The 11,793-nt window shown below is 40.9% G+C and overlaps 2 protein-coding genes across 2 annotated transcripts in view; both read right to left on the bottom strand.

Moving 5' to 3' along the window:
- Positions 1-9,130, bottom strand: part of LOC103509957 — a 17,014-nt gene extending 7,884 nt beyond the window's left edge. Inside the window, exons 1-5 of the mRNA XM_008474591.2 lie at positions 8,793-9,130; positions 8,276-8,408; positions 7,452-7,727; positions 6,102-6,445; positions 905-1,090 (exon numbers count right to left, since the gene is read on the bottom strand). Of these exons, the coding sequence (XP_008472813.1) occupies positions 905-1,090; positions 6,102-6,445; positions 7,452-7,727; positions 8,276-8,408; positions 8,793-9,119 (1,266 nt within the window). The 5' untranslated portion in view covers positions 9,120-9,130. The remainder of the gene's footprint in view (positions 1-904; positions 1,091-6,101; positions 6,446-7,451; positions 7,728-8,275; positions 8,409-8,792) is intronic.
- A 107-nt stretch (positions 9,131-9,237) lies between these two features.
- On the bottom strand, positions 9,238-11,762 carry LOC103509958 (mucin-2-like). Its single transcript, XM_026824132.1, has 3 exons — positions 11,231-11,762; positions 9,936-11,058; positions 9,238-9,809 (listed from the first exon to the last, which is right to left on the bottom strand). The coding sequence occupies exons 1-3, from the start codon at positions 11,558-11,560 to the stop codon at positions 9,238-9,240; spliced, it is 2,025 nt and encodes a 674-aa protein (XP_026679933.1). The 5' UTR covers positions 11,561-11,762.
- Positions 11,763-11,793: the final 31 nt, after the last annotated feature.

The raw sequence follows: 11,793 nt of genomic DNA on the forward strand, positions 1-11,793 counted from the left end.
TGGAGGACGTTAAACAGGGAGTAGACCAGCTTAGTCTGGCTAGGGGACTTGAAACAGGGAGTATAGGTACCAGCCTGAATTTCCCTTGTTAAATAAATACCAAAGGCTGAGTGTGAAGGGCATCCACTTGTAAAATTCGTAGCCAAAACCATATGTCAGCCCAAAGCAATCACCCTAGTTAAGTAGGGCTGATTGAGAGGTTGACAAAAAACGCCGACCCCGTCTATACATAGAAAAAGGCTAGGAGAAAGAAAGATTTGAATAAAGAGAATCATTACCAGCCTTCTTAGCTTGTAGGGTCGCGGGTTCGATTAACAAACCGGGCGGATTTTATCGAGCACTGACCCAAATTCTCCAAGTTCTAAACAATGCCCTAGCTAATGTCTTTCCATAGAGCAAGCGATTTTCGGTAGCCTAGGCCTTGTAAGCGCTAGGTCGCGGGTTCGATTCCCACCCGGGGCGGATTTTATCCTGAACAGATAAGGTTCATTCTCTGAACGGCTGACTTTCTCATATTCTGTCTTCCTCCTCTCTTCGCTTTCTGTACGATAATACCTTGTCAGTATACGAATCCACCTTTCAACAAGTCAACCTGTTACCCGATTCTTTCTCTATGATGTCACGCATTGTCACACACGATCAAGCGTGTCACCATTGGCGTGACATGGTCACCGCTCATATGTCACATGGTCACACATTAGTCTGTCGTTACATCGAAGAACCTAGTATGAGGAGAGGATTTCAACACCAAGCTAGGTACACACGACATGTTATACTCCCAACTTGGTCCTAGTTTTTCGAGAGCTCTTCGGCAGTTCGATGCTTCGATGTGGATCGACGACCGTCGATAGCTTGCCAGTGACAAAAGTGGCAATTTTTCTCGGCTGTGTGGAAAAGTACTTACCCTCAAATGTCGGTACAGGTCTCGAAATCCCACCCGTGCATACACAGCATCGTAAGGTAGCTGCAGGGCCTGACTCAGTTGTAGGGCAGAGGTACCACTTGCACCTTCATACAGCAGCATGGACACTGACGCTAGACCGTACGGAGAGAATGCTATGTTTCGACCAGGCCTGCTCTCAGCTAGAATCTGTAAAACAAAGGCCATCAGGAGGTAAAACATACGAAGACAATCATAGTAGTTTTCATGTACAATCAAAATGTCCATATTTCATAGTAGTTGGGTGGAAAGCTGTGTCCACACATGGTCGATCGACTAGGTGAATCTATGTTGTCGAGGTAGCGTACGGTTTCAGTGGACGTAAATCGACCATCGATTCGGTCGACAGGGTGTGGACACAACTGAAGAGATTGTGCAGTAGATTCAGTAAGGTACCACTTAAAAAAAAAAAAAAAAAAAAACTCGGTTTCCAGGCTTTAGTTTAGAGTTCCTGGTTTTCCGAAAGCCCTTCGACAGATGGTCTACCAACCCTGATCTTTCGACAGATGGTCTTCCAACCCTGGTTTTCTGACAGTATTTGGACAGATGGTCTTCCAATCCTGGTCTTTTGACAGCCCTTCGATAGATGGTCTTCCAACCCTGGTCTTTCGACAGCCCTTTGCCAGATGGTCTTCCAAACCTGGTCTTTCAACAGCGTGTGTACGTAAAATTTGCGCAAATTACAGATGAAAACGAGTAAAGTTTGGGCGAAATTTCAGGTCTAACCGATTGGATGTGCGCTAAGGCCCGTCTCACATTAGAACCGTAATGCACAAGTCAGACAGTTGAGAACATGAAGAGGCAAAACAAGAATACGTACATATGTAGTTTAGGTTTTAGGCGAACCATTCATTATCTGATAAGATATAACATCTAATTAAATAGCATTGTTAATTGTGCGAGAAGAGAAGAGGTCACATGTGGCAATTCCTGATGACTTTAGCATTGATTTTCACATGCAATTTAAAAGATAATGCGATTTTAGTACAATGTACTTATGGTCAATTAGACTTACTCTAAGTAAGTTCTACTTTAAGTAAGTCTAATTGATGTAACGACCGTAGTATTTGACTTGTGCAACAAGTGTTAATGACTTGGCGTGGAAAAAATGATCTTTTTGTGTGGTACCTATATTTTTAATTGTCGCATGTCGATTATTTTAATGGGGATTGGAATCACACTTCTTGTGCGAAGTCCGATTGGGTGAGAGTAATGTGAGAAGGCGGATAGCTAAAATTTAGCAGTTCTACAGTGACGTTAACATAAAACCTGCGAGCTTGAGAGGGTAGGTATCTACTAGTTTTGTACACCAGAGATTTTGAGTTCAAATTCCGAAGAAAAAAAAACTGCGGCCCCTGGCAGCGTTAGAGCCCATTCCCACTTGTCGAGAGTTTCATCCGATTTTTCCCCCGAATGTCCTGTAGGTAATGTAATTTAAATGAGAGTGTTCCCACTACACACGACATGATTTTTTTTTCCGAACGACACAAAATGTCCTTGTAGGCAATGTAATTTAAACGAGAGTGTTCCCACTACAGACGACACGATCGAACAAGTGGGAATGGGCTCTTAGGAGATTATTTGTTAGGTTTATATTAGACATCCTATGTATTAACATTATTCTTACCGTTTTTATTATTATTGGATACTATGTACTAATAATAAAAACGGTAAGAATAAGGGCTCTTAGGAGGTCGAGTTATTAGTACTTTTACAAGAAGAAATTTCCACATTACTTACCTTGAATGAGAAGACAGCAGAGGAAGACGCTGTAGAGGGATCGCATTTTAGTAGTCATCACCATGTTGATATTGGAAAACTTGAGGTCTTGAAGACTTTTCGTTTTAGATAATATGCTGACTGTTAGGGTTTGAACTACGAGGGTGAAAAATGAGCGATCACTATCGGTCCTATGTCCGCATTATTATTAAGTCCAAAATCTTTCTTTTGATTAAAAAATTGTTAATTTTATACTGCCTACATGATCGATTGGCATTTGTGTCGCTTTATTTCATTACATCTTGTGTTTTAATGCGGGCAGACGTTATCTTGTCCCAAACAAGGTTGAGGATAAAATTCCATGCCTTGGCTGGAATTGAACCCGTAGGTACTCTCTTGTGTGGATGTTTGGGCACGCACTTCGTATTTTATTTTACATATCACGAAACATGTGAGATGGAACATATTTAGTCAAACAGGCTGTGGATAATTGTAAGCTATGTCGATAAGCTATTAATAAGCTACTGTGCGCCCGATAGGTAACTTCCGAAGTCGCTTGTTGAAATAAATATATAAAATGTGACAAAAAATATCACGAAAATTTCGTAAAAAAATAGACGTTTTCAAAAATCGGTGTGTTGCTCACTCAAAAACTTGTGAAATTGTTGAAAACGGGAAAAATCACTGTGGTAAAAACTCGGATGCATTAACACTCTCAAAGAAAATCGCTCGAAAAAAAATCCACACCAAAGTGTTACTGTTCGTGCACTTGTGAATCGCCCCAGGACCGACCTGAAATGAAGAATATTCAGGTTCACAGTCAGAACTTTGAAACAAAACACTCGATTCGTATCCCGATATTGTCAGGATTTTTATTAATATATGATTTTTTTTTTTTTTTTTTGCAAAGAACGAAGGGAATTTTAAGTGAATAATTTTGCATTTAGTTTGAATCTTTGTTCTATGATGGCTTTCGAACGGTTCGTCCGATTTTGATGAAATTTGACTCAAATCTTCCACATAATCGTGTAAGAGAAATTTTTGCTCATTAACTCTAAACCCCTAGTAACGCAAGACAGAAAGAGAATAAGAAAAAAAATAAGGTTCTGTTTCGAAGAAGCCTCTTCTCCCATCTTCCTCTCTTCGATTTCGAGACGATAAAACGTCCCTCCAGCAAGCCTTAAAGCGGTGCGCCATACCTATGATCCCATTCCATATTTAAGCAATTTACTCGCCAGTGTGGACTCCGTCACGGGTTATCTGTTCATCGTAGAAGTCTAACCCATTCTTTAGGGCTGTTTGCCCCTACAACTAAGCCTAGGATTGGAATTTTGTGTATGGAGTTAAGCTGCTATCCCCGGGCCTTGATGGAACCTATAAGCACCCTCACTGGATTATTTCACCCTCCTCAGTTTCTCCAAAATTCACTTGCATCACCTCTAGAGAGTCGAGAGTCCGCAACTCCGCACACTCAGAAAAGCTGTGAGTTGATATTTCTCCCATTAAGAGGATACCAATCTGTTCAGCGTAAAAACACCATGAAAATTTCCAAGATAAAAGCGATTAACCATGTAAAAGTAGTGCAATAGTCCTAAATTGAGCACGCTTGTAGCAGGGGAATGTCGCATGGGGAGGCTTAGTTTGACTTCGCCCAGGTATTGGGAAATAATCGGGGCTGTTTCCGGGTTCCTGGAACGATAATACAGTCAAACCTGGATGAAATAGTTACAGTCGAACCGGGATAGAATAGAATCATATCGGGAGTATGGGAGCGAGCACTGAGCACACAAATAAATAAATGGTTATACCTATATTGAAAAGAAACGTAGAGGGGAGTAGAATAGAATACCTATGGGCACCTACCAACCTCCATGGCTCAGTAGGCATCTAGGCTTGCATACCCGAGGTCCGGGGTGCAATTCCTGGTGTGGTCGAAGTTTTTTTCGGCTCCGTGCTTGGAATCCGGGGTGCACCCAGCCTCGTGAGTGCAATTGAATAGCCATTAATCGAGTACTACCAATGATTGCTCGGGGAAAAGAAATCTAAAGTCAACACTCTTTTACAAATGCCATTTGCATTGTAACTCAAGAAAAATCTTCTTCAAGTCTAAAATTCCACGGAAGTTATTTCCTCATACGGAAGTATTTTTTCCTCATGAATTTCATTACATTACCTATCGTTAAGATAACACATAGACCTTCAGCCGTCATGGATGTGAAGCAGTAAAGTGTGAAAAACCTCATACAGAGATCTAGAGAAGCAATAAAATTGAATTGAAATACGAGTGTAACTATTTGAAGATGAGAAAAATACGGTCGTTTTCTTCCTCCAACACATTTATTATACCTACTCATTTATGTACGAGGATTGTAATTATTTATTTATCGTATGGAGATTTTATATTTCAAAGGATATACATACATATAAAAACAAAACAAAGGGACATTGAACAGAAACAGAAGAATTAGGTAACACTTCTAACCAGTTGTAGAGGTGAGGATTGTAATAGCATTGTAATACACATATAAGTCTATCGAAAACGTGAGATAATCCAATTCATAGCCTAGTTAGCTTGGAAGGTAGAAAGTCTGCTTTGTAAGGGCTAGGTCGCGGGTTCGATTCCCGCCCTGGGCGAACTTCATCCTGAACAGATAAGGTTCTTTCTCGAAGAATCCTCTTCTCCCATCTTCCTCTCTTCGATTTCGAGACGATAAAACGTCCCTCCAGCAAGCGGTGCGCCATACCTATGATCCCATTCCATATTTAAGCAATTTACTCGCCAGTGTGGACTCCGTCACGGGTTATCTGTTCATCGTAGAAGTCTAACCCATTCTTTAGGGCTGTTTGCCCCTACAACTAAGCCTAGGATTGGAATTTTGTGTATGGAGTTAAGCTGCTATCCCCGGGCCTTGATGGAACCTATAAGCACCCTCACTGGATTATTTCACCCTCCTCAGTTTCTCCAAAATTCACTTGCATCACCTCTAGAGAGTCCGCACACTGAGAAAAGCTGCAGACCGAAAGACGACACCGAAGCGAATACAATAGCCCGTCCCTTATACCTTTTTTTATTACTATAGTAATAATAAAGGAAGGATGGGCTAAAAAAAGCAGGAGGAGGAGGAAACTTACACTGAAGGGACTTCTTCACATAAAATGCTAAATATCCAGTAAGACCAGCGTAAGTACAAAATAAACAGATAAAAGGAACTAAAAAAAATAAAAAAAAACACGCGATGTTTTTCTTTCAAGAAGCAAGGAGTCGGTATTTGAAATATGAAGACCTAGTAGTCGACACGGGCCGCTGATCTCTACGAATGTTTAGAAGTGACTGAACCAAGCTATCTTTCATGTTCAGGATATTCCTGATATGAATCTTTAGCGAAATAGCGAGTGAATGCACTTGGGAATCAAGTGTTTATTTCTGAGTTTCAGAAAAAGCGCTAAATGTGCCCGAATAAGGGGTCTTGGGTGAGGGCGTGAGGGTTTGGTTTCCCAAATATACAGGGGTAGTTGTTGTCGAAGTACTTTGTCCTGAAGAAATGTCACCGTTTTTCAGGAAAAACAACATAAAAGAGCGGGAAGGTTTTAGCGGGGGAACGACACGCGGTACCCCATGCGTCAGAAACCAGTCTAGATGGTCCGGTAGTTTAGTGCCGTACGCGGATTGCGGGGGCTCGTAGGACGGTGTCACTGCGGGTGAATAGGACGGATAACCACCGGAGGACTGGTAAGATCCCGCAGAAGAAGAGTAGGAACCCGCAGAGGACGTGGAGTAGCTCCCACCTGAAGAAGAATGTAGCTTGGTTATTCAGCAATCTTCGGGGTTCACAGAATTTGGAAACAGAACAATTCGAGAAAATGGAGGAAATCAGCCTCCAAGGAGGAGTTGGTATGACACCAGGCTTGCACTCCGGAGATCTCGGGTTCGATTCCCGGCGGGGTCGAAATTTTTTCGACCTGTCCTTGAAGGTCGGGGTGCACTCAGCCTCATCAGGACAATTAAGAAGCTACTTTAATCGAGTAGCGACCAGTGGTAGCATTAGCAGTTTAAAAAGATTAGTGAATAAAGGGAATGGATTTCAAAGAAGGCACTTAGCTACTTTAACCGAGTAGCGACCAGTGGTAGCATTAGCAGTTTAAAAAGATTAGTGAATAAAGGGAATGGATTTCAAAGAAGGCACTTAAGTAATGCTAATGCTATGATATCCACAAAAGTTGCGAAAAGGCTCTGCTTTACAAATAATTCATCATTTAATTTGATTTGAAATCCATCTTCAACATCAATATCAAAATTGATATTTATTTCACACTAACCTGAAGGTCGATAACCTCCCGACGAACTCTGATAGCTTCCCGCGCGAGTAGCTTGGTTATTCAGCAATCTTCGTGGTTCACAGAATTTTGAAACAGAACAATTTGAGAAAATGGAGGAAGTCAGCCTCCAAGAAGGAGTTGGTATGACACCAGGCTTGCACTCCGGAGATCTCGAGTTCGATTCCCGGCGGGGTCGAAATTTTTCGACCTGTCCTTGAAGGTCGGGGTGCACTCAGCCTCATCAGGACAATTAAGTAGCTACTTTAATCGAGTAGCGACCAGTGGTAGCATTAGCAGTTTAAAAAGATTAGTGAATAAAGGGAATGGATTTCAAAGAAGGCACTTAGTAATGCTAATGCTATGATAACCACAAAAGTTGCGAAAAGGCTCTGCTTTACAAATAATTCATCATTTAATTTGATTTGAAATCTATCTTCAACATCAATATCAAAATTGATATTTATTTCACACTAACCTGAAGGTCGATAACCTCCCGACGAACTCTGATAGCTTCCCGCGGAGCTATAGCCCCCGCCCGTCGTTTGATAGCCACCCTGATAATTTTCCCCGGGTCCGAACCCTCCTGCCGGGTGATACTCGGCCGATTTGGCGGCAAAGGTGGGGTAGGCGGGGACATAAGGAAGAGGGGCGAAGGAAGGGGTGATGGGGGAGACGGGCAGCGGATCCAAATGAGCAAAGCCCGATTTGTACTTGATCCACGACTTGATTTTGTGCAGAAGCGGCGTCTCGTCTGGAAAAAAGAAAGGTTTTGTGGTATTTTAAATAAAGGTTTCGCCCTGTTCGATAATAATATTAGAATGAAGATTTTGTACAAGAACGGCTTAAGAAATCCTAATAAGACCCCTTTTGGATCAAATGGGGATATGTTGTTATGTAATCTAAAAAAAAAGTCAGTACCTTAATAGGTATCTCGATACTCGAGTTCTCGAAAAATCCTCCCAATAATTTGTAAAAAGACCATCTTCAGACCGTTCTTGAAGAAGAGAAAACACTTCTATTTATCATTGACATTAATGTCATTAAAAATGGTACAGAGTGTAACCTCGAGTTCTCGAAAAATCCTCCCAATAATTTGTAAAAAGATCATCTTCAGACCGTTCTTGAAGAAGAGAAAACACTTCTATTTATCATTGACATTAATGTCATTAAAAATGGTACAGAGTGTAACCTACAGATACAAAGCATACAAGTCCTGCAAAAAGGTAACGTTAGTAGATCTGAGCAATAGATAAAATGTGGTAGACATGGTCCTGGCAATAGAAACATTTCTTCACTTACAAGGAGCTATGGAGCGAGCATTCCGCACATCCAACTTCTGTCTGTAATCATTCAGATACGATTCATACGTGTATCTGACTTGATTGTTTTTAATGAAGTGATGCATCCGTGACTTGTTTCTTCTCGTATCTTCCTAGAACAGAAAACAAATTTATAATAAAAGGATTATTGACTTTCTACTTTGAAAAGGAACGTCGCAGATAATAGTACTAAAGAAATAGTTCAGTGGAAATTGGCCATAGTTTAATTTGTTATATTTAGTAAAAAAAAAAGCTCGTCTTCGTCATCCAATTATTATTAGTCCATTAAATTATCTTTTTGTAACTTTGAACGACTATATCAAGATTTATTAAAATAGTTCAGTGGAAATTGGCCATAGTTTAATTTGTTATATTTAGTAAAAAAAGCTCGTCTTCGTCATCCAATTATTATTAGTCCATTAAATTATCTTTTTGTAACTTTGAACGACTATATCAAGATTTATTAAAAAGAGTTTATACAAGGTTCTACAAATTACCTGTATAAGACCATCCATAAAGTCAGGCTCCGTGTCATTGACATTGGCATTCTTCTCCACAATGTTGACATAGTCCTGAAAGTTCTCCGGATTCAAATAGTCATAGTTAAGCACCAGGGAAGCCTTGTTTGGTTTGGCTTTGTCAATATACGCTCCATGTTGTTCTTTATGAGGTATTAAGTCCGCCAAGCTGTCTTCTACCATATTGCTGACTATTGGATCACTGGGTTTGGTTTTGTCAATGTTGTTGTTGTTGGTGTTTTTGTTGTTTTTGTTATTGTTGTTGTTGTCAATGAGCTTATCATTGAGTTGTACGAGTGTATTCATAGAGGATGCAGGTTCTAGTGTTTCTACTTTTTGTTGTTGATGTTATTGTTGTTTTTGTTAATGAGCTTATCATTGAGTTGTACGAGTGTATTCATAGAGGATGCAGGTTCTAGTGTTTCTACAGGTGGTTGGGGAGAGTTATTCGGTCAATGAGCTTATCATTGAGTTGTACGAGTGTATTCATAGAGGATGCAGGTTCTAGTGTTTCTACAGGTGGTTGGGGAGAGTTATTCGGTTCACCCATTGGACTTTCAGTGTTAAGTGGAGTTGGTGTTTCTGCTACATTAGGTATAGTGGTAGTATCTTGATTTGGACTTTCTGTAACGGAGCTCGGAGGTTTAGTTGTTTCTTCTACAATAGTGGTTGCTTGTTTAGTTGTTGTTTCAGGAGATATCGTTGTTGGCGCTGTAGTGTCGATATTTTCCGTGGTAGTTTCGGGTTTATCAGTTGGACTTTCGTTTGTATTGTTGTCAATGAGCTTATCATTGAGTTGTACGAGTGTATTCATAGAGGATGCAGGTTCTAGTGTTTCTACAGGTGGTTGGGGAGAGTTATTCGGTTCACCCATTGGACTTTCAGTGTTAAGTGGAGTTGGTGTTTCTGCTGCATTAGGTATAGTGGTAGTATCTAGATTTTGACTTTCTGTAACGGAGCTGGGAGGTTTAGTTGTTTCTTCTACAATAGTGGTTGCTTGTTCAGTTGTTACTTCAGGAGACACGGTTGTTGGGGCTGTAGTGTCGATATTTTCCGTGGTAGTTTCGGGTTTATCAGTTGGACTTTCGTTTGTATCTGGACTTATCGTGGAAGGAGGTGGTAATTGTTCAGTAGTTGTTTCAGGAGATATCGTTGTTGGCGCTGTAGTGTCGATATTTTCCGTGGTAGTTTCGGGTTTATCAGCTGGACTTTCGTTTGTATCTGGACTTATCGTGGAAGGAGGAGGTACTGTTACTTCTACAATGGTGCTGAGCTTGTCGTTCTTATTAACCGGGGTTGTATTGAATACAATAGCATTGGCTGGTGTTTCACTTTCAGTAGGACTGACTGTTGTGGCTGGATTTTCTGTATCTACAAGTGTACTCACATCATTTGGATTACTAGGGGTCGTGTTGCTTTCATTAGGACCTTCCGTTAGTCCATCTTCCATGTCTTGTGGCATCACTGTAGATGGTGGTATTGCTGTGACTTCAACTATGGTGCTTAATTTATCATTCTTATTAGCAGTCGTCGTTTGTGTTTCCACAATGTTGGTCACTTGTTCTGCGTTGCTGACAGTTGTCATTGGAGACTCTGTTGTTACTTGTGCTAGATCACTTACAGTATCTACATTGTTATTGATCATATCCATCACTGTTGTTTCAGGTATGGTTCCATTATCTACAAGTGTAGTCACATCATTTGGATTACTAGGGGTCGTGTTGCTTTCATTAGGACCTTCCGTTAGTCCATCTTCCATGTCTTGTGGCGTCACTGTAGATGGTGGTATTGCTGTGACTTCAACTATGGTGCTTAATTTATCATTCTTATTAGCAGGCGTCGTTTGTGTTTCCACAATGTTTGTCACTTGTTCTGCGTTGCTGACAGTTGTCATTGGAGACTCTGTTGTTACTTGTGCTAGATCACCTAAAGTATCTACATTGTTATTGATCATATCCATCACTGTTGTTTCAGGTATGGTTCCAGTTGTTCCAGTATTCTGTGGTGTTTCAACAGGAACATTAGTGGTAACTGTTGTTGTGATTGCTTCTCCATTCACAGCAGGAGTTGTGTCTATGTTGGTTGCTGGTGTCGTTTCTACACTACCACCAGTTGTTATGTCTGCACTATTCACATTTGCTACAGTTGTTTCCACGATGTTCGCATTTGTAACAGTTGTTACATCTACATTAGCAGGGGTTGTGGTTCCTTCACTATTCACACTTGTGGTTCCACTGGTTCCTATCTTATTGAGTTGCTGGTGTCGTTTCAACACTACCACCAGTTGTTATGTCTGCACTATTCACATTTGCTACAGTTGTTTCCACGATGTTCGTATTTGTAACAGTTGTTACATCTACATTAGCAGGGGTTGTGGTTCCTTCACTATTCACACTTGTGGTTCCACTGGTTCCTATCTTATTGGATAGTGTCGTTCCCATATCACCGCTGGTCACGGCTTCTACAGAACTAGTTTGTTCATTGGGAGGCATAGTTGGTGGATTGGTAGTTCCTTCACTGACAGTAGTTACCAAGGGCTCTTCTGCGTTTGTCGTTGTTTCCACATTCACCAAGTTCATCGAAGTCTCTATCGAAGGTACTGTCGTGGGTTCCACCATTGGCTGTGTGGTTTTTATCGACGGTTCCGTGGTCATTGTTGTTAGCTGTCCAGACGGTTCTGTTCCCTGATTGGTGGACGTTGTGATGTCGGGTAAACCGGCGGTTGTCATTGGTGGAGTTGTTTCCATGAGGCTTTCGGTTTGGGTGATGGAAGCAGGGGTTTCTGAAACATGGTCAAATAATTCGAAAACTATAGTGAGTCATCGGAGATGAAATTATCTTGTTGTTTCGACAGGATTTAGACAAATTTCTCTGATTAGATATACGAAGATATCTTTATCTTTAGACAGCAGTACAAGTACAACCAACTTTTTTAGTACACCAACACTTAAGTCATCGGAGATGAAATTATCTTGTTGTT

Source organism: Diaphorina citri, unplaced genomic scaffold (assembly GCF_000475195.1).
Source record: "Diaphorina citri unplaced genomic scaffold, Diaci psyllid genome assembly version 1.1 scaffold546, whole genome shotgun sequence".
In the NCBI taxonomy this organism is placed as follows: Eukaryota; Metazoa; Arthropoda; class Insecta; order Hemiptera; family Psyllidae; genus Diaphorina; species Diaphorina citri.

Excerpts from the sequence above, each read along its gene's own strand:
- LOC103509958 (XM_026824132.1), bottom strand. The coding sequence starts at position 11,560 with ATGGAAACAACTCCACCAATGACAACCGCCGGTTTACCCGACATCACA. Across the intron at positions 11,059-11,230 it reads GAACGACACTATCCAATAAG|ATAGGAACCAGTGGAACCAC; the intron begins ATAGGAACCAGT and ends CAACTCAATAAG. Across the intron at positions 9,810-9,935 it reads TGAAACAACTACTGAACAAT|CAACCACTATTGTAGAAGAA; the intron begins TACCACCTCCTT and ends CAACTGAACAAG.